The sequence below is a fragment of the Littorina saxatilis genome, linkage group LG12, assembly GCF_037325665.1.
Source record: "Littorina saxatilis isolate snail1 linkage group LG12, US_GU_Lsax_2.0, whole genome shotgun sequence".
In the NCBI taxonomy this organism is placed as follows: Eukaryota; Metazoa; Mollusca; class Gastropoda; order Littorinimorpha; family Littorinidae; genus Littorina; species Littorina saxatilis.
This window is the reverse complement of record NC_090256.1, coordinates 38720590-38742115: the sequence shown is the minus strand read 5'-3', so window position 1 is coordinate 38742115 and position 21526 is coordinate 38720590. Positions and strand designations below refer to the sequence as shown.

The 21526-nt window shown below is 46.6% G+C and overlaps 1 protein-coding gene across 1 annotated transcript in view; it reads left to right on the top strand.

The window, feature by feature from the left end:
* The window catches only part of LOC138981889 (transcriptional repressor NF-X1-like), a 59864-nt gene that overhangs the window by 20707 nt on the left and 17631 nt on the right, over window positions 1-21526 (top strand). Inside the window, exons 15-21 of the mRNA XM_070355030.1 lie at window positions 1511-1615; window positions 2322-2453; window positions 3634-3725; window positions 5639-5728; window positions 6511-6645; window positions 9265-9331; window positions 16692-16837. Of these exons, the coding sequence (XP_070211131.1) occupies window positions 1511-1615; window positions 2322-2453; window positions 3634-3725; window positions 5639-5728; window positions 6511-6645; window positions 9265-9331; window positions 16692-16837 (767 nt within the window). The remainder of the gene's footprint in view (window positions 1-1510; window positions 1616-2321; window positions 2454-3633; window positions 3726-5638; window positions 5729-6510; window positions 6646-9264; window positions 9332-16691; window positions 16838-21526) is intronic.

Sequence of the window (21526 nt, the reverse complement as noted above, 5' to 3'; positions counted from 1 at the left end):
AAGTGGTGCCTCAGACCAGAATTCTACAGGATCTCTGGAAACTCTGTCAATCTCCCTTAAATGGAGGATCAGTCGCAGAGACGCACCTTGGTGATAAGTTCAAGGTATTAGAGGAATTGTTATCTCTGACCATTCCTCATCTTTTAGGTCGTTCACCTGATCCACCTGCAGAACTTTACGTTGCTGGGGAGTTGGGTCGCTCAAGGCGCATAATGGCAAGTCATAACCATAACCCAACATTGATAAAGACAAGTGATCAGAGGAATAGTAACGACCATCGAGTAGAAACCAGCTCTACATTGACAGGTGGGACTTTCTTTCGATTGTCCCTTTCTGGAGCAAGTTGACACAGTGGCAACAATGCAACTTGCCACTCGCCCGACTCAGGATTTCTTGCTTCTCAGTCCGATGATCTATCCTTTTCTTCCCCCGATTTTACAGGGGGGATTCCGGACAAATGGGCTGAGTCGGGTGAGGTGACACTAGATTACCGATCGAAAGTCAACCCTCCAGCCTGTTATCTATTCTCCTATTAGTTAAATTGAGGTGATGTATTCGAAAGAAATATGTATTTTTTACAAGTAAAATGACTATTTCTAAGAATACTCACCTCAATTTAACCAGAGACCCTCCCACCAACCCCGCTATTGACTTAATAGCTTCGAATTGAAACTGGGGATTATGGGCATTGGCACATGCGCAGAGAGGTACTACCGACAAAGGGAGACTACTCCCCTAAATGGTATACCGACGGAAATCTAGAGTTAGCGACCTTGTTTACAGTCTAGTACTGGTAACATAGGACGCTTCTCAGTCTAGCACTCATAAGTAAGGTAGCTCCTATTAGATAAATTGAGGTGAGTATTCTTAGAAATAGTCATTTTACTTGTAAAAATACATTTTTATGGCTGACTTTGATATGAGTTGTTAGCTGTGATTGTATCTTGTGATGATTCAATGGTTACTGTGTTTGTTTACTCAATAGACGTTTCCGGAAATAACTTTGGGTTTATGGGTTGTGAAAGAGTGAATGCCCTTGCTTTTTACTGGGACAAACATTGGAGATGCCAAACACTAGCTAGGGGTGTGTCGGAAACACGTGGTTAGGAGCACGTGTGAAGTTCTTTGATCAGACCAAAAGCAAGGGTTTTCACTCTTTCACAACTCATACACACCCGACAGAGTTATTTTCGAAAATCATCTATTACTCTGTGTGACAAGTCAAGCGAAAAATGTCTGTTTCTGCCCACAAATCAGATAATTATGTTGTTGTATTGTGTTGGATTGTATTGTATTGTTTTGCATTGTATTTTGTATTGTATGGTTGGTGGAATGGTATTGTATTGTATTGTATGGTATCGTATGTAATTGCAGATGGTTAAAAATATTCTGTGCTATGTTAATAGTATTTATTTATTGAAATATTGTGTGTGGAAAAAAATCTGTTTGTACCCACAAATCAGACAAAGTTGTATTGTAATGTATTGTATTTACTGACTTTCTGTTGCAGCTGCGTAAAAATGTTCCATGCTACGTCCAAGAGATACCTTGCGGACGCCCCTGTGGCAAACCCTTGCCGTGCGGTCAGCACAAGTGTATCAAGACATGCCACAAGGTAGGGTGTCAGCTTCTGTATAGTGGAACCTCCCTTTTAAGATGCGCACTGTGTTGTCAACTGAAGTATTTTGTTAAGGTTGTTTTGGTGTTGACTGAACTATTGTTTATTTTTCTGTAATTGAATTCTTTCTCAAAAAGATTACTATAGTAAGTAAAAGATATGACTGTGTTGAAAGCTTGTGTTACTTATTGTGCTTGATTTAAACTTAATTCCATTTGTTTTTGCAGGTACGATAATATATTTTCAGTGTGATGAAATATACTACCTTACATTTTATTATTTGTTTTCTTTGTGATGAACTATACACCATTACATTTTTCTTCCTATTATTCTGTCAATTGCTGTAAAATACTAAAATACATATCATATATTGATATTGCATATCAGGCAAGATTTCATTTCCCAGAGTAACAATAAGGCAGTGGGCAATTTCTTGATTGAAGATTGATGTATGGACTGCCTTTATGCTGTTGAGTTTTCTGTACCAAATATGAGTGTACCTGATGAAGGTTTAACGGCTATTTTATGTAGGGCCATATTCAGATATCCATCATTTTATCCTGAAATTCAAGGCCAGGCAGCAAGGGAGAGGAGATGGGCAACAACCTCATAATAAAGCTGACCCTAAAAAAGTGTAGATCTCTAACATGTCACTCCCCTACGATTAAATATGGTTATGGGAATACCTTTACCTTGTATGTAGGGCCCTTGCTTGGAGCCAAACGAGACGTGCAGCCAGCCTTGCGGAAAGAAACGCAAAGACTGCGGCCATCCCTGCTCTACGCCTTGTCATCCGGATGTTGCTGTCTGTCCAGAGATCCCCTGCAGAGCTCTGGTCTGTTTGCCTTTTCTTCGTCTCTCTTCTGCAGTCCTTGTCTGTGTCAGTACAGTGGTACTTGCGATGTGAGGCCTCTCTGATGACAGGACACCTCCCATGAAAGAACACCTTCTGTTGTCCCTTTGTCTATTATCTTGATCAAGATATATCTGTCATGACACGCCACCTGCAATGTAAGGACATGTTTGGCTGGTCCCAAGGGTGTCCTTTCATTGCAGGTACTACTGCACTGTAAAGCCCTATGCATAAAGCCCTATGCATAAAGCCCTATGCATAACGCCCTATGCATAAAGCCCTATGCATAAAGCCCTATGCAGTATTCAGTAAGTTGATTCAATTATCGAGGCATAAAATATGTTCACTTTCTGTTAATTATTTCATTATTATTTGTTTGTTCATCCGCTTCTTAGACCACCAGGTAGGCATACCAGTTAATGATTTGTGGGTGATGAAATGTTCCAATAAGTGGCCTTGTTTTGTGATAATGGAATCATTGAGACATAGCATTGAGTGCTTAGTTTTGTGATAATGGAATCATTGAGACATAGCATTGAGTGCTTAGTTTTGTGATAATGGAATCATTGAGACATAGCATTGAGTGCTTAGTTTTGTGATAATGGAATCATTGAGACATAGCATTGAGTGCTTAGTTTTGTGATAATGGAATCATTGAGACATAGCATTGAGTGCTTAGTTTTGTGATAATGGAATCATTGAGACATAGCATTGAGTGCTTAGTTTTGTGATAATGGAATCATTGAGACATAGCATTGAGTGCTTAGTTTTGTGGACGTTTTTGTTTTTCTTTTGACTGGACTAGCACTTAGATATTTTACATACTGTCTGGTTAACAGACATTCTCCATTTTATTTTGTGTGCTAACAGATTTGCTTGTAGTTGTAGAGAGGGTGGTTTGTTAGGATGTTACAAGATACACAGACATGCATGTACACACACACACGCACACCTGACAGGTGTCGTGCATTACAATGTGTCTTCGTTAAAGCAAAGTAACATGCAGGCACGCACGCATGCACATGCAAACACACACTCATACACGTACGCAGGAATGCACACACATACACACACACACACGCACACGCACACACACACACACTCACTCCCTCTCTTACACTAACCATTGCAACCATTGTCATTGTCTTTGTCCTTGTTACAGATAGAAATCAAGTGTACGTGTGGGAATCGTACCGGCAAGGTGCTGTGCCAGGCAGGAAGCAACTTGTCCACTGAAATTGCCCAGTTCCAGAGGTGAGTAAAGCGGAAACCCCCTTTGAGACTTTCCAAAATCTGAGAGGGGGGTGTGAGGGGCTGAAAAGAGAGGTTCCACTGTATTGTTGAAGGGATCACTTTCAATACGATAATGGCACTTTTCTTGGAGGCACATTTCCTGGTGCTTATCATGGTAGTAACAGCAGCCACTGATTGTGAAGTCTTTAAATTGATTTTGTGGATTGACCTAGGAATACCGGCACGGTTGGCCAAGTGGTAAGGCTCGGGATCGGGAGGTCGTGGGTTCGAACCCCGGCCGGGTCATACCTAAGACTTTAAAATTGGCAATCTAGTGGCTGCTCCGCCTGGCGTCTGGCATTATGGGGTTAGTCTTTCGGATGAGACGAAAAACCGAGGTCCCTTCGTGTACACTACATTGGGGTGTGCACGTTAAAGATCCCACGATTGACAAAAGGGTCTTTCCTGGCAAAATTGTATAGGCATAGATAAAAATGTCCACCAAAATACCCGTGTGACTTGGAATAATAGGCTGTGAAAAGTAGGATATGCGCCGAAATGGCTGCGATCTGCTGGCCGATGTGAATGCGTGATGTATTGTGTAAAAAAAAATCCATCTCACACGGCATAAATAAATCCCTGCGCCTTGAATATGTGCGCGATATAAATTGCATAAAAATAAAAAATAAAAAAAATAAAAAAATCCCTGCGCTTAGAACTGTACCCACGGAATACGCGCGATATAAGCCTCATATTGATTGATTGATTGAGGACTGGTTGGTCCGGTGTCAGAATAATGTGACTGGGTGAGACATGAAGCCTGTGCTGCGACTTCTGTCTTGTGTGTGGCACACGTTAAATGTCAAAGCAGCACCGCCCTGATATGGCCCTTCGTGGTCGGCTGGGCGTTAAGCAAACAAACAAACAAAAGACCTAGGAATCAGTTTCGAAAGTTATTCAGCAAAAAATGACCACTGCACAGAAAGTAGCCGGGCTGTTGAATTTTGGTATGTGTCTGAGTGGAGGTATGCTCTTTTCCTTGCAAAAGCCTGGACATCTGTGGTGTGGTTGACGTGATGGATAACGCGCGGAAGACCATTTGTTTTGCAAAAAAATGTGTACAGTGGAACCCCCTTTCAAGACCTCAACAAAATGTGAGAAAAATCAGAGGAGGGAGTCTTAAAAAGGAGGGAGTCTTAAAAAGGAGGGAGTCTTAAAAAGGAGGGAGTCTTAAAAAGGAGGAGGGAGTCTTAAAAAGGAGGGAGTCTTAAAAAGGAGGGAGTCTTAAAAAGGAGGAGGGAGTCTTAAAAAGGAGGAGGGAGTCTTAAAAAGGAGGGAGTCTTAAAAAGGGTGAGTCTTAAAAAGGGTGAGTCTTAAAAAGGGTGAGTCTTAAAAAGGGTGAGTCTTAAAAAGGGTGAGTCTTAAAAAGGGTGAGTCTCAAAAAGGAGGGAGTCTTAAAAAGGAGGGAGTCTTAAAAAGGAGGGAGTCTTAAAAAGAGGATAATTTCACAGAGGTAATGAACAGCAAATCTGAGAAAACGGTCTTATAAAAGAGCGAGCCTTCAATCGGGGGGTCTTAAAAGGGGGTTCCACTGTATTGCATTATGGGTGTCCAGGTAGCTCAGGTGGTAGTGCACTGAACTAGTGCTCCTAGGGTCGCGGGTTCGAATCCGGGCCAAGACGGACACGGGTCAATTGTATGTGCAGACCCAGAGACGGTATCCATGTCCCAACCCCGTGTCACCACAGTGGCATGTAAAAGACCTCGGTCATTCTGCCGTAAGTGCAGATGGCTGATACCACCCAAACACGCATACACATGTGTATCTCATCTGAAGTCGGGGTAAAACCTGGGAACATGCCCCTAATGGCTGTGCCGTGAGAGCGTAAAAGTTGAATTTGATTTGTATTGCATGACGTGTGTTTGTGTTGTAGGCTGACGGTGCAGGCGATGGCCAGTGGGGCGCCGGGCCAGGAACTGGACATCTCTCAGCTCACTGTGCAGAAGAAAAACACTTCCAGACAGTAAGTTTGCTCTCGTTTGGACTTGTATGCAGGGGTGCTTGTCATCTGGGGTGGGTTTTTTTTTTACAGCTTTCTCACAGTAAAACACACACACACACTTGCAGGCATGCACACACTCACACACACACACTTACACACACACACGCACACGCACACACACACTCACACGCACACACACACACACTTACACACACACACACACACACACACACACTTACACACACACACACACACACACACACACACACACACACACTTACACACACACACACACACACACACACACACTTACACACACACACACACACACACACACACACACACGCACGCACGCACGCACGCACGCACGCACACCTCTGTTGTTGTTAGTTGGTCTATTAGGGGAATCATAGATACATGTATCAACAAAGAGACAGAAGACACCTGCAGTGGAGGAATAAGATTGTCTAGTTCCCAAAAGCATCATCTTATGACAGGTGCCAGTGTATTGTATGTCTAGCAAAACTACTGTATCGTTGTTAAAAAAAGTCTTTTGTTATGTTTTATTATTTTCTTCCTACTCTTTGTGTTGTGTGTGTGTTAGTGTGTGTGTGTTAGTGTGTGTGTGTTAGTGTGTGTGTGTTAGTGTGTGTGTGTTAGTGTGTGTGTGTTAGTGTGTGTGTGTTAGTGTGTGTGTGTTAGTGTGTGTGTGTTAGTGTGTGTGCGTATGTGTGTGCATGCATGCATATGAGCACCTGCATGTGCACTGATGATCTTTCAAACATTTGCACACGCCTTTTCAGGTTGGAATGTGACTCCTCCTGTGCGCTGATTGAGCGTAATCGTCGCATGGCGTTGGCACTGGAGATCCAGAACCCTGACCTTGACAATAAGATGACCGGTCCCAAGTTCTCTGACTTTCTCAAGGAGTCGGCCAAGTAATGAGCCTATATTTCTCTTTTGATATACAGTGGAACCCCCCTTTTAAGACACACCCCCCCCCCCATATTTTGGACTCCCTCCCCTCAAAGACCCTGTATTCTCAGACTTTCTATTCAAAACCTCTGTAAATTTACCCCCAGTTTAAGACTCCCTCCTTTTTAAAACATAATTTTCTCAGATTTTTTGAGGTCTTAAAAGGGGGGGGGGCTGTTCCGCTGTAGGAAAGTATTGATCTGAAAAACAGAGGGAAGTAAGCGCTCTACATGCAGACGACACATGCAACAGAGTAAGTGAGAGTTACGTGTAACCAATTTTCTGGCACTTGAGAGAATAACAAACATTGACATGAACAAGCGTCTTTCATCCTGTTTTTACATTTAGTCAAGTTTTGATTAAATGTTTTAACATAGAGGGGGGAATCGAGACGAGGGTCGTGGTGTATGTGTGTGTGTCTGTCTGTCTGTCTGTCTGTCTGTGTGTGTGTGTAGAGCGATTCAGACTAAACTACTGGACCGATCTTTATGAAATTTGACATGAGAGTTCCTGGGTATGAAATCCCCGAACATTTTTTTCATTTTTTTGATAAATGTCTTTCATGACGTCATATCCGGCTTTTCGTGAAAGTTGAGGCGGCACTGTCACGCCCTCATTTTTCAACCAAATTGGTTGAAATTTTGGTCAAGTAATCTTCGACGAAGCCCGGACTTCGGTATTGCATTTCAGCTTGGTGGCTTAAAAATTAATTAATGACTTTGGTCATTAAAAATCTGAAAATTGTTAGAAAAAATAACAATTTATAAAACGATCCAAATTTACGTTCATCTTATTCTCCATCATTTTCTGATTCCAAAAACATATAAATATGTTATATTTGGATTAAAAACAAGCTCTGAAAATTAAATATATAAAAATTATTATCAAAATTAAATTGTCGAAATCAATTTAAAAACACTTTCATCTTATTCCTTGTCGGTTCCTGATTCCAAAAACATATAGATATGATATGTTTGGATTAAAAACACGCTCAGAAAGTTAAAACAAAGAGAGGTACAGAAAAGCGTGCTATCCTTCTTAGCGCAACTACTACCCCGCTCTTCTTGTCAATTTCACTGCCTTTGCCATGAGCGGTGGACTGACGATGCTACGAGTATACGGTCTTGCTGAAAAATGGCATTGCGTTCAGTTTCATTCTGTAAGTTCGACAGCTACTTGACTAAATATTGTATTTTCGCCTTACGCGACTTGTTTTTGTTTGAGGATGAAAGTCGCTTGTTCATTTCAATGCTTGTTATTCTCTCAGGTGCCAGGTGATTGGCTGCGCTTAGCTCGCACTTGCTCTATTATTACACGTGTCGTATGCATGTAGAGTGCTTACTTACCTTTTTTTCACAGATCTTAAAATAGCGCTCTAGTGCCTCATTTCTTTAAGACAGAAAAGTATTGTTATGATTATTGTTAGCTGAACCTAGCACTCTCAAGTGTTTATGAAAGGATAGTGTGTCAGTATGTGTTAGCATATGTTTAGTTGGGGGACATAAAACTAGTCATAGTCCTGAATAGACAATTTTCGGAAATAACTGTCAGGATTTGCAAGCGTTGTGGAAGAGTTGCGCCCCTTGTTTCAGACAAACAGGAAACACGTGGTCGACCAGTTTAACCAATGATCGCAGCGAATAACTGACTCCAAATGTATGTTATTCAGTGTCCAATCCATATGATGCCCTTTTCTTACGAAAATCTTTTATTTCTGGAAAATGTCTATCAACCCTGTGGACAGACCTGTTTACCCTTACGATTTTGGCGTAATTTATTACGATTTTCTGAAAAAATACGCCATTCCGCTATCCGTGTCAAGACTACGATTTTCATAAATAAAAAAATGTAAAAAAAAATAAAAAATAAAAAATTTTATTTTATTTTTTTATTTTTTTATCTATTCACATGTTTGGCATTGTTTTTTTCAATGGCAAAATGGGGTGAAAAAGCACAGGACTGACCAGAGATCATGTCTGTCTGATGAGACGCTGGAGAGCCTTATTCTAGTGGTGAAGTCTCGCCCTCACTCATTCGGCAAGCGCAAGTACAGTAGAGAAGCGCTTGACACACTGAAAAAGGCCTACTACGAGCAAAAGAAAAAGAATCAGTGATGCATGTGCTTTTGATGTGATCTTCTTTGAAATTATGATGACTACAAAAACTGACTGATGTGTGAATGATGGATATACATGTGCATGATTGCGTTTCGCAGACACAGTTGTCATGTGCGTTGTAATTGGCGACGAATGCTGGATGATTACTATTTTTGTGCCAGGATTACTATTTTTGGGGCTGAGCATTACTCCAAAACACTTATGGGGGTAAACAGGTCTGTGTGGAAATGACGTCACATACTGAAAGAAAAGCGACTGTTGGAGATTCACTCAGTGGGAAAGTGAACCACACACAGGGCTATACATGTAGCAGGTTATTGCCGAAAATGAAATGCTATTTTGAATATTTTGAAAGGAACACTGTTATGTTGTCACTTTTCTTGTTGCTGAATTGTTGTTTCTTAGAATTAGATGTAGGTAGCTGATGTTGAGATAATCATCATGAGCTTTTCATTCTCGTTTCAGGAAATATCCAACATTCATTGCCAAAGTAGAGAAGAACCTTGCGGACCTTGTTCAAAGTGCCAAACAGGTAATTAGATGTTTTTTCACAATGATAAACAAGTCGCGTAAGGCAAAAATACAACATTTAGTCAAGCTCAGTCGAACTCACAGAATGAAACTGAACGCACTGCATTTTTTCACAATGGCTGTAGTCCGCCGCTTGTGCAAAACGGAGTGAAACTGACGAGCCTGTTCAGCGCTGTGGTGGTTTCGCTGTGCTGCATAGCACGCTTTTCTGTACCTCTCTTCGTTTTAACTTTCTGAGCGTGTTTTTAATCCAAACATATATCTATATGTTTTTGGAATCAGGAACCGACAAGGAATAAGACAAAATTGTTTTTAAATCGATTTTGGAAATTAAATTTTGATCATGATTTTTATATTTTTAATTTTCAGAGCTTGTTTTTAATCCAAATATAACATATTTATATGTTTTTGGAATCAGAAAATGACGAAGAATAAGATAAAATTGTTTTTGGATCGTTTAATAAAAAAATTATTTTAATTACAAGTTTCCGATTTTTAATGACCAAACTCACTCATTAGTTTTTAAGCCACCAAGCTGAAATGCAATACCAAACCCCGGCCTTCGTCGAAGATTGCTTTGCCAAAATTTCAATCAATTTGATTGAAAAATGAGGGTGTGACAGTGCCGCCTCAAATTTTACAAAAAGCCGGATATGACATCATCAAAGGTTATCGAAAAAAGGAAAAAAAAAACGTCCGGGGATATCATTCCCAGGAACTCTCATGTCAAGTTTCATAAAGATCGGTCCAGTAGTTTAGTCTGAATCGCTCTACACATTCACACACGCACAGACAGACAGACACAGACAGACAGACACACACACACACACACACACACACACACACACACACACACACACACACACACACACACACACACACACATACATACACCACGACCCTCGTCTTGATTCCCCCTCTATGTTAAAACATTTAGTCAAAACTTGACTAAATGTAAAAAGAAAACGTGCTGAGAGAACTGAATGTAATTGAAGGAATTTCGAAGATGTTGATTAAATTACATATCTTATCCCAATTCACATATAGCATTTACTTCAGTTTAGTGCTAGGACGCTGAAAACTACGCTCACCCTGGTAAGGGGGGGAAGTAACCCTAAATATAGAATGGCCTTGACGGTCACATGACAACGTCAGGTCAAGGCTACCTCCCAGCATGCTATGCGTACGCGTGCTCTCGCCGCCATGTTGTAGTCATTCATCTCTTCAGCGCTGTTAGTTGAGGACGTGTTTTGGTTTACGCTCGGGCTATTCTTTAGCCCACTGCTTCTTGGCAGTACCTACCCTGGTCACACGTTGGTATCTTAGCTTTTTGGCTGAGATTGGGTGAGATTTTTCCAGTTTTTCTTGTTTAGTTACTTTCGTTTGCCACAAGTTACCGTACTTTCCGGGTTACAAGGCGCTACAGCGCATAAGGCGCACCCCCCTTTTTAAAAAAAAAATTGTATTCTAGTCACCCATTGGGCGCAGGGGGCCGAAAGGGCGCACCAAAATTGAAAAAGTATACCGGTAACAAACGGTCGAAGAATGAAAATCGAAAGATCGAAAATGACACTGACAGTCACACGCGAGCATTCACAAAAAAATCGTGAAAAAGCAAAGATAACAATAAAAATAAAAATCGAAAGATCGAAAATGCCGGTCACACGCAAGCATTCACAAAAAATCGTGAAAAGGCAAAGATAACAGAAATATTAAACACTGTCCTATGTGGTAACTAAGGGTATCGTAAGCAAGTCGCTTCGTCTTCGGCATGGTTGCTGTGTGACTGTGCTCAACAAGTGCTCACGGAATTTAAAAATACGACTACCGGTATTCGAGATGGAGGTGAGTTCTTGTCACGTTTTGTTCCCCATGATTTTTTTTTTCCCAAATTTTTTTTCTTCGTATTTCATACACGGATTAGGCGCTTCGTTTTACAGGACGCAGGGGTCAAACTCAAGGAAAAAAGTCGCGCCTTATGACCCAGAAAGTACGGTAGTCTTTGTTTACTTTTTTGACGTTCAAGACTTCCGCCAGTATGGCAGACAGTGGGAAGAAGAAATCTAGCGCTAGACAGGTAGGGACAGCAGAGTCCCCGTCTAAGAAGGCTGCAAAGAAAGCAAAGGTTTCGAAAACCACAGTTAGTGTGTTTGAACCAGTTTCTAAGAGTTCGTTCTCAGTAGAAATTGATGACCCAAAGAGTCCTGTAATGCCGGCGTTGAAGCAAGAGTGCAAGACGGCGCCGGTTAAGCCTAGCACAGTGACGGAGAAGGACGATTTGTCCGCCATGTTTGCTTCCTTTAGCGATCAAATTCGTTGCAGGTTTTCAGCGGAGTTAAAGTCGGCGAGTGCGCAGTTGCTCTCTCTCCATTCGGGAGCGGAAGAAGCACGCGCGTGAGCGAGGGTTAAGGCAACCCCGTCAGCCACCGTTACGATCGCCGATGTTCACGCTGAACAAGATGGAAGTGCGTCCTCTCACCGTGCATCTTCTGCCGGGATCGACAGCTTCACTAAAGGTACCGTAACTGTCCCACAGGGAAATACGCAAGTGCATGCCTGGCCTGTTAAGGTTCCAGCGACGGCACAGCATTCCCAACTTCCGCCCGGCGTCGGGCAGGAAGCCATCAATAGACAGGTATTCGGTTGGGGAGTCACCCGTCCGGTGCTTGCTCTCAGTACGGGAGATACGCAAGTGCATGCCTGGCCCGGTGGGGTTCCAGAGACGGCACAGCGGTCTCAACTTCCGCCACGGGAGCAGGAAGCCGTCAATAGACAGGTAGTCGGTCGGGGTGTCACCCTTCCGATGCCTGCGCTTAGAACGGAAGACACGCAATCGTCGGTCTGGCCTGTTCAGGATCCAGTATTGGCACAGCGTTCCACACTTCCGCCCGGGGGGCAGGAAGTCTTCTCAAGAGCGGATGCTAGTGGAGATTATATCGCACAAGCACCCTCACTTCCGGGGGATACCGCCTATGACGATGCAAGTCAATGTGGTGGCGAACTTCCGGAAGGAGAATCGGAATATAGGGATTCTGCTGTGGATGATGATACCAGTTTCTGGTTACCAGCCAAGCTACACCAAGCAGTAGCAATGGCAGCTCAGATCGTATTTTGAGGAAGGAGTGGTGTCAGCGGCAAATGCGACGGCACCACCACCTTCAGCGGTTGGGGATTTCCGCTCACCACAGGAAGGGACACCAACTTTTAAGTTTCGTGAATCTCCTTCAGTGGCTTATGAGATGTCTTTGATCCTGGCTAAGCGTTCGGTGCACGGGTATGCGTCGTCTGATTCAGTGCCGCTTCTAGTAGAGCACGGTCAGGCACCAGATTCGGCCAAGCCTTGGCTGTCTGACGCACATCGAGCCTCTCACGTCTCACAGCAGGCGGGACGAAGGTTTACGTTGAACGCTACCCCACACAATCTCATAGACTCCTACTCTTTACCACGCACGACGCTCCCGGTAACACCGGAGTTGGCGACGCTCAGAGAAGACGGCTATAGCAGAGACAGATCTGTTCCTTATACAGAAGCCTCTCTCTTAGGTTTGGAGGAAACAGGGAGATACAACTTGGAGTTAGCGTCTCTGTCGGAAACGCTGCTCAGGTCCCTCTCCCGTTCTATCGCTACGTCACTAGATCCGTTTGAATTTCGGAGTGACGCGAGTGTAAAGGACGTGACTACTCTGCTCGCTACTTTGGCTAAAGTCTCAGTAGAACAAATGCGTCTTTCTGCTCAGCTTTACGCACATGCAGTGCATACGAGCAGGTCTGCGTTTCTGGCTGGTTCTAGAATTCAAGATAGAGCCACGCTGGAGGTTCTTAAGATTTCGCCTTTCACTGAGGGTTCCTTGCTAGGACAGCCGTCTCTCGACGCGCTCCAGAAGGAAACACAAGACAATCGGGACTTAGCGATTGCTAAGTTAGCTCAACACGGTTTCCCTAAGCCGCAGAGCAAGAGCTACGGAACGCCTAAACCTTCCGCCTCTTCGGCGAATAGGGGCAGGTCAACACAAGCCAGCTCTTCTTCGAGGGGACGGGGAAGAGGCGCGCCTTACCCTAAGAAGAAGCCGTCTTTCGGCAATTCAAGGGGGTCTGGACGCAAGGCACACCCCCAATGATGCGTCCCCGAACCACTAACTCACGCACCCACCACACCTTTGGTGGCAGGCGGCCTGTCACGGGCTCTTACACATTGGTTACTAAAGGTAAACAGTCAGTGGATAGTGGGTATAGTGCGTTCGGGGTTTAGGCTACTCTGGAAGGAGGGGAAGGCTCCCTTAACCAGAGTTCCTCCGGTGTTCAAGTTTCCCGTCAAATTGGAGGCAAAGACGGCGATACAAGCAGAAATCTTGTCTCTGCTACAGAAGGAAGCGATAGACGAAGTAACGGACCACAACTCCCCAGGTTTCTTCGGGAGAATTTTCGTGGTACCGAAGGCTTCAGGGGGCTGGCGCCCGGTTCTAGACTTGTTTCCTCTGAACAGATTTCTGAGACAAATTAAGTTCACAATGGAGACACCAGTGTCAGCCAGAGACGCACTCAGCCCGGGAGACTGGGTGACGTCGATCGATCTGACAGACGCATACTTTCACATCCTCATGCACCCATCAGACCAGAAATGGCTGAGATTTCGGTGGGGAGAGAGAATTTTCCAATTCAGGGCCCTTCCCTTCGGCCTATCTCTTGCTCCTTGGATTTTCACAATGGTGGTACGCCAGCTGTGCGCCCTAGTCAGGCAGCAGGATGTACGACTCAGGGCTTTCCTCGACGACTGGCTTATCCTCAATCAGGATCGAGAAGCATGCAGTGCCCATACTCGGCTCATCCTGTGTCAGGCTCACGAGTTGGGTTTCTCGGTAAACCAAGCCAAGTCGGAACTTACGCCATCCCAGACCTTCACGTACCTGGGAATGAGGTTTGACACGGTAGATTGGTCAGTCCGCCCCTCACAGAGGAGGGTAGACAAACTGCAAAATCTAGTGAAATCTTTAGCTTCACAGAAGCAAGCTCCGGTCAAGGCGCTGGCATCAGTGCTTGGTCAAATGGAATCCATGGCCACACTTGTCCCTCTGGGGAGAGTGCACAAGAGGCCGTTTCAGGCAGCTTTGAGGTCGGTTTGGAACCCCTCACCACAGATCAGTGGCTAAAACCATGGGTCTCACAGGGAGTTCTTATCACTCCCCCTCCCCCAGAGGAGGATTTGTTCACAGACGCTTCCCTATCAGGCTGGGGTGCTCATCTCTCTCACCACACAGCCTCAGGCACGTGGACAACAGGCCAAGCCCTCTCACACATCAATGTTCTCGAGTTAGAGGCTGTAGCCCACGGTCTTCAGAGCTTTCTATCACTGGTGGCAGGCAAGCATGTTCGTCTTCATACAGACAATACAACAGTTGCAGCCTACATCAACAGGCAGGGCGGTTCTCGCTCTCACACACTGTCTCTCAAAGCATGCCAAATTCTGAAGTGGTGTCACCAACATCAGATAATGTTGTCAGCAAAACATCTGCCAGGAAAACTGAATGTTTTGGCAGACTCTCTCAGTCGATCCTCGAAAGTACTCCATACGGAGTGGACGATCACCCACCACGCTCTGCAGCGGCTATGGGTTCAGGTGGACAAACCAATGGTCGATCTTTTCGCAACCCGGTTTTCAAGGAGATTGCCAGTGTTCATATCCCCGTTTCCGGACCCGGAAGCCTGGAAAGTGAATGCACTGGAAGTCGACTGGACAGGACTCACGGCTTACACTTTCCCACCATTCCAACTTCTTGGAAAAGTGCTGAGGAAAGCAGAGTTGGAACAACCATCCCTGATTCTAGTCGCTCCAATGGGGATGAGTCAGCACTGGTTTCCGGATCTCCTCCGCTTAGCAGAAGGTCCTCCCATTCCTCTAAACCTGGAAAAGGGAGAATTACTGCAACCACGCACCGGCATTCAGCACGAGAACCCACAGTCCCTGCTCCTTCACGCATGGAGACTGTGAGAAGATCCCTGCGCCGGTCGGGTGCCTCGGAAAGGACCCTTGATTTGGTTCATAAAGCGCACAGGAATTCTACGAGCTCAGTGTACGCTTCACATTGGACGGCTTGGGTTAAATGGTGTGCAGAGAATCAGGTCAATTCTGTCGCCCCACGTTCTAGAATTCTTAAGATCGCAAGATTGTGAACCATTGCAATCAGCTAGTCTAGCTAATCTTACTCGTAAGACACTTTTGCTCGTTCTTTTGGCCACCGCAAGGAGGGGTAGCGAAATTCACGCTCTCTCAGGCTCATCTAGAGCCATAGCTTTTGAAAAAGATGGTTTTATCACTTTACGTTTTAGGCCGAAATTTCTAGCCAAAAACCAGAAGCCTGATCAAATTTCCCCCATAATCAGAATTCTTCCTCTTAGCAAAATTCTGGCTCCAGGAGACCCCGATATGTCTAACTGCCCAGTTCGGGCTCTTAGCAGTTATCTGTCCTGCATGGAGCCTATCAGAGCTAAACAGCAGAAGCTGCTTTTCTTATCTCTGAATACGGCTAGGGATAAAGACATATCTAAGGTAACTCTTTCTAAATGGATCTCAACACTGGTCAAACAGGCGTATGAGTGGTGGCACAGAAAGAAAGGGGGGGGGGGGGGGGGCAGTCAGTTCTCCCTCTAACGTCGGCAAGGACGCATGAGGCAAGATCCTGGGCATCCTCCTTAGCTGTGCTAAGATCAGGAAGATTATCTGAAGTCCTTGATTCTGCCTACTGGAGATCTGAGGATGTTTTTATCAACTTTTACCTGCGCGACATTTCCAGTGCGCGGCAGGACGGTATTACCAAGGCATGTGACCAGCGATGGTAGCAGCAGGGCAATTGTTGCCTAGCTCATAGGTGAGCATCCCACTACCTTAATCAGCAATCTGCTATATGTGAATTGGGATAAGATATGTAATTTAATCGAAAATTTTAATAATAAATTTTCATTTGATTAATATACTTACCCAATTCACATAGTGAAGTCCCTCCCGCCTGCCCCGCTTTAGTTCCCCTAAAAATAAGAGGGAATGACTACAACATGGCGGCGAGAGCATGCGTGCGCATAGCATGCTGGGAGGTAGCCTTGACCTGACGTTGTCATGTGACCGTCAAGGCCGTTCTATTTTTAGGGTTACTTCCCCCCTTTACCAGGGTGAGCGTAGTTTTCAGCGTCCTAGCACTAAACTGAAGTAAATTGCTATATGTGAATTGGGTAAGTATATTAATCAAATGAAAATTTATTATTAAAATTTTCGATTTATTGCATTGTGTTTATTACCACTGAATATAACTGAAGGAATGTTTGTGATTCAGAGATTGAAAATGATGATTTCATGTGTGCTTGCATAACAGTCGAAGCAGCCATCGAGAAGTTACGCCTTCCCTTCCATGAACCGAGATCAGCGACGCGTGGTGCACGAGCTGGCAGAGGTGTACGGCTGTGAGACCCAGAGCTATGACTATGAACCCAACAAGAATGTTGTGGCCACCGCTCAGAGGTGGGTATAGCTTTCTCTATTACAACAGGGATGTTTAAAGACAAATTTAATATCATATTCTTACTCCGAATCACATTAGCATTGAGTCACCTGAGATGCTTATCACTGAAAAACGCTTACCCGGCTAAAGAATTTAAAGGGAAGCAACCCCATCACCAAAACGAAAGTGAAAGTAGCTTTGGTAATGGGCCAGTACACCGGGAGTTACCTCCCATACGGGTGTATGCCACGTCACTTCCTCTAGGAACACGTGCCTATTATCATACGTCTTTTTCACCTCGGAGAGGACGGTTCACTTTTTGACGCTCTGTGGCTGACCTTGTGTGTTTGAGTGACACCCGCCGGCCACGTTACCCAGCTTGTCTGCTCGCCTTGCCTACAGTTTGGTGAGCTCGTTCCCGTTTGTTGTTGGTTGTTTGCGCTGTTTCGTTACTGTACGTTGTCCGTTTTTTACGGACTTGTGTGTCAGTGACTTGCGTGTTTCGCCATTTTGTTGTGTGAGTTAGTTAGCTAACTCGTGTGACTTTGCTAGTAGCTCTGCGTGCCCTCTTTCTGTTTGGGCAAGTGTAGCTTTAGTATTTTGTTGACGCGTAAGCGTGTGTGTTTACTGTGTTTTCAGTCGTTTTGACTTACGTTTCAGTAAATCTTTTTACTTTGCCACGTGTTGTTGACGTTTGTGTCAGTGTCTTGCGTGTCGCCATTTTGTTGTGTGAGTTAGTTTTCTAGCTCGTGTGACTTTGTTTGTAGCTCTCCGTGCCTCTGCTTGTGGGGCAAGTTTAGCTATAGTATTTTGTTAACGCATTAGTGCGTGTGTTTACTGAATTTTCCAGTCGTTTAGACTTATGTTTCAGTAAAATTTTTTTTTTCGCGTTGCCACGTGTTGTTGTCAACATGTCTGATTCAGACAAGCGCCGTGGCAAGTCGGACCCCAAGGGGAAAATTAAGGCTAAGTCTTCCTCTTCCAAAGCAACGTTACTTGTTACAGACCAAGAGCGTAACACTTTGTTGGCTGTACCAATTTCGGCGCCTAGCGCTGTTACTACTTCTGCTTCTTTTGCGGCGCCTAGCGCTACTGTTACTTCTGCACCTGTCTCTACATCGGAGACTTCGTCTTCTTTGTTAGCACCTGGACAAGGTGCGTTGGTTTCCTCTCTGTTAAAGTCACTGGTTCCAGAAATCCGCAGCTTGGTGCAGGCAGAATTTCAGCGTTCCGTCGCCAGCAGTTCGGCGTTTCCGGCATCTGGCAGTGACGTCCGGGCATTGGCTTCCGTGTCTTTGTCCTCCACTTCCGGCTTGGAGCAGCGTCCTCCCTCTTCAGCGTCGGCTGGTAAGCAGAGCTGGTCCGATAGCCCTCGTGAGGCGCCTGGACGTTCTCCTTCGGGGGACAGCTCTTTCGCATCGGGTCACGACCGATACCTTGCTGATCTTTCATTTCCGGCGATAACCTACGAGGCCCCGGACTTGTTCGAACAGCGGCGGCAGTCGGTTTCGACTGCCGCATTTCCGGCACTTGCCGGAAGTGATGATCCGTCCGCTCCGGCACGCTACGGCGGTCGCGGCAGGATGGAGTATTCACTGACTTCCGGTCCTTCCGGATCGCGAAGTCAACCAGTGCAGTCTTCACTTCCGCATTTTGCGGTTCCGTTGACTACACTTCCGGTTTCGGCCGGAAACGCTTCTTCCTCTTCTGGTGGTTCCTTCCGGATACCAGATAGTGGATTACAGCGTGCGCCTTCCGGCTTTCAAGCGCCTAGGCTTGAGCAGGCATCACTCCACTCAGTCGGGGGAGTGACGTCAGCTCATCCAGCTCCGGTTTTTGCGGATGGTCGTCCTGCTTACCCTTTACCTTCACAGGGTTTTGGGCGGCAGGATGACGTTAGTGCTCAGGCTTTTCCGGTTTCCGGTTTGCCAGGGCATGCTTCTGCTTCCGGAACTGGTGACTTCGGTCATGGTTCCACGTGTGACTATTCTGATGCTCCATCAGTGGTCAGCGAGGAGTCGCGGGGCGTGTTTCCGTCGAAGCTCAAGTCTGTTCTTGACGTCGCGGCGGAAGTAACGTCTCGTTATTTTCCTGAAGGGGTGGTGGCTGCGGACTCTTCCGCATCATTCGTTCCTTCTGCCATGGCGGACTTCCGGCCGGCACAGGAGGATGTTTCTTCCTTCCGGTTCGCCGAGTCTCCGTCAGTGGCTTACCATCTTTCGCATTCACTGGTTCGTCCAGCACATGCGGGGAGTGGTATTCGGCCAGTGCCTGTTCCGTTACTGCTTCCTTTTGGTCCAGTTCCGGAATCAGCTCAGCAGTGGGTGGCTTCAGCTGCCCAAGCCTCTTCCTTCGTGCCTACGGCCAATAGGAAGCTTGGCATGCCCAATCAGAGCCAGAATTGGCTGGCGTCTTTTGCACTCCCTAGGGCTACCCTTCCGGTTTCCCGGGAATTGCTGCCTCTTCTGACTAAACCGATCAAGCGTGATTCGGTTTTGCCGGTTTCCGAGGCTTCCCTCCTCTCTGCTGAGGAGGTTGGACGTCGGCAGATCGAACTGTCCTCCATTGCGGAGACTCTCGTTCGGGCTCTGTCTCGGGCATTGACCGATTCGCTAGTTCCTTTCACTCTCAGTGAAGAACAGAATGCGGACGATGTCTCTGCGCTTTTGACCGCATTGGCCAAGGTCAATGAGGAACAATTGCGTCTTTCCTCCCTGCAGTACACCCAAGCGGTACTCTGCAGGAGGGATCTCTTCCTCTCGCAGTCCCAATTCACGGAGCTGGCTACTAGGGAGACCTTGAGAGTCTCCCCGGTCTCAGAGGAGTCTCTCTTCTGTCCGCTGGCACTGGATGCCAGACAGAAGGAGATTCAGTCAAACAAGGACAGTCAGTTCCTTGACTACACTCTGAAGGGGGTGAAACAGTCTCAGCCTTCTAAACAGAAGCAGGCTCAGACATCGTCTAACCCCAAGCCAGCTCAGAAGCGGCAGGCTTCGCCGGCCGCTCGTGGTGGGAAGAAGAGGACGGCATCGGGGAGGGGGCGTGGCGGCTCTGGAAGTAAGCCACACCCCCAATGAAGCGCTCCCGATCTCACCTCCCTCCCGCCCTCCACCTTGGTGATGGCGGGAGGCCCCTCCCGGGCACTTTCTCGTTGGATGTCGGTAGTAGACAGCCAATGGATTGTGGGAGCGGTGAGTTCGGGCTTCCGTCTACTCTGGCGGGAGGAAAAGGCGCCTCTTACCCGAGTGCCTCCGCGGTTCAAGCCCCCCTTCTCGCAGGAAGCACGTTCCGTCTTGCAGTCGGAAATTGCCTCCCTGGAGCAGAAGGGCGCGGTGGAGAGAGTTCGGGTCCACAGCTCCCTGGGATTTTACGGGCGTCTGGTCGCTGTTCCCAAAGCATCAGGAGGATGGCGTCCCGTGTTGGATTTATCTCTCCTCAATACTTTCTTGAGGGAGATAAAATTCAAGATGGAGACGCCAGCCTCTGTCCGAGACTCTCTCCGCCCAGGAGACTGGGTGACCTCGATCGATCTCACGGACGCATACTTTCACATTCTTATGCATCCGACCGACCGGAAATGGCTTCGTTTCCGGTGGGGAGATCAGATCTACCAGTTTCGCGCACTCCCTTTCGGGCTGTCTCTCGCACCGTGGATTTTCACCATGGTGGTGAGACAGGTCTGTGCACTGGTGAGGTCCCAGGGTATCCGTCTGCGGGCTTATCTGGACGACTGGCTCATCATGAACCAGTCCCAGAGCGGCTGTTCGCAGGATACCCTGACGGTTCTTCGAGAATCCAACTGGTTGGGGTTCTCGATCAACCGGGTAAAGTCGGAGCTGACCCCGTCACAGACATTCACTTATCTGGGGATGTCTTTCGACACGGTCGCTTGGACTGTCCAGCCTTCTCAGAGAAGGGTGGACAAGCTCCAAGCTCAGATTCGCTCCACTTTACCTCTCCTGATGGCTTCCATCCGCTCGCTCGCCTCCATCTTGGGGCAGATGGAGTCTATGGCTCTTCTGGTTTCACTGGGCCGGGTCCACAAATGTCCGCTTCAGTTCGCGCTGAAGCCGTTTGTGGACTCTCCTCTGGTGGACTGGGACGCCCTCATCCCTTTGCAGGGATGGTTCCAGTCTGCGACCCTTCCGTGGTTGCACACGGAGTGGGTCTGCAGAGGTGTTCCGATCGTCGTGCCCCTCCCCGACCTGGACCTCTTTACAGATGCGTCCAGGGAGGGTTGGGGGGCACATACAGATCTTCAGACTCCTCCCTTTCCGTTACTCAGCCGAGTAATCCGGAAAGCGGAGATGGAGGAGCCGGCCCTTCTTCTTCTGGTCGCTCCTCTGTGGCCGTCGCAGGTCTGGTTTCCAGATCTTCTTCGGCTTGCCCAAGGGCCCCCCATTCCTCTCGCACTCGTGCGAGGGGAACTAGTGCAGCCCCGAACAGGCATTCCACACGAGGAGCCCAGTCTTCTGAAGCTTCACGTGTGGAAGTTGTTCGGGACTCGCTGAAGCGCTCTGGGGCGTCGTCTTTGACTCTGGACTTGGTGGCTCGCTCGCATAGAGCGTCCACCTCTTCAGTTTATGCTTCCCACTGGAAGGCATGGACTGCCTGGTGTTCAGCTAGAGGGGTGAGTTCGGTGGCTCCGCGCTCTATTCAGGTCGCTAACCACCTCTCTTTCATGTCTTCACAGGGCGCCTCAGTCTCCT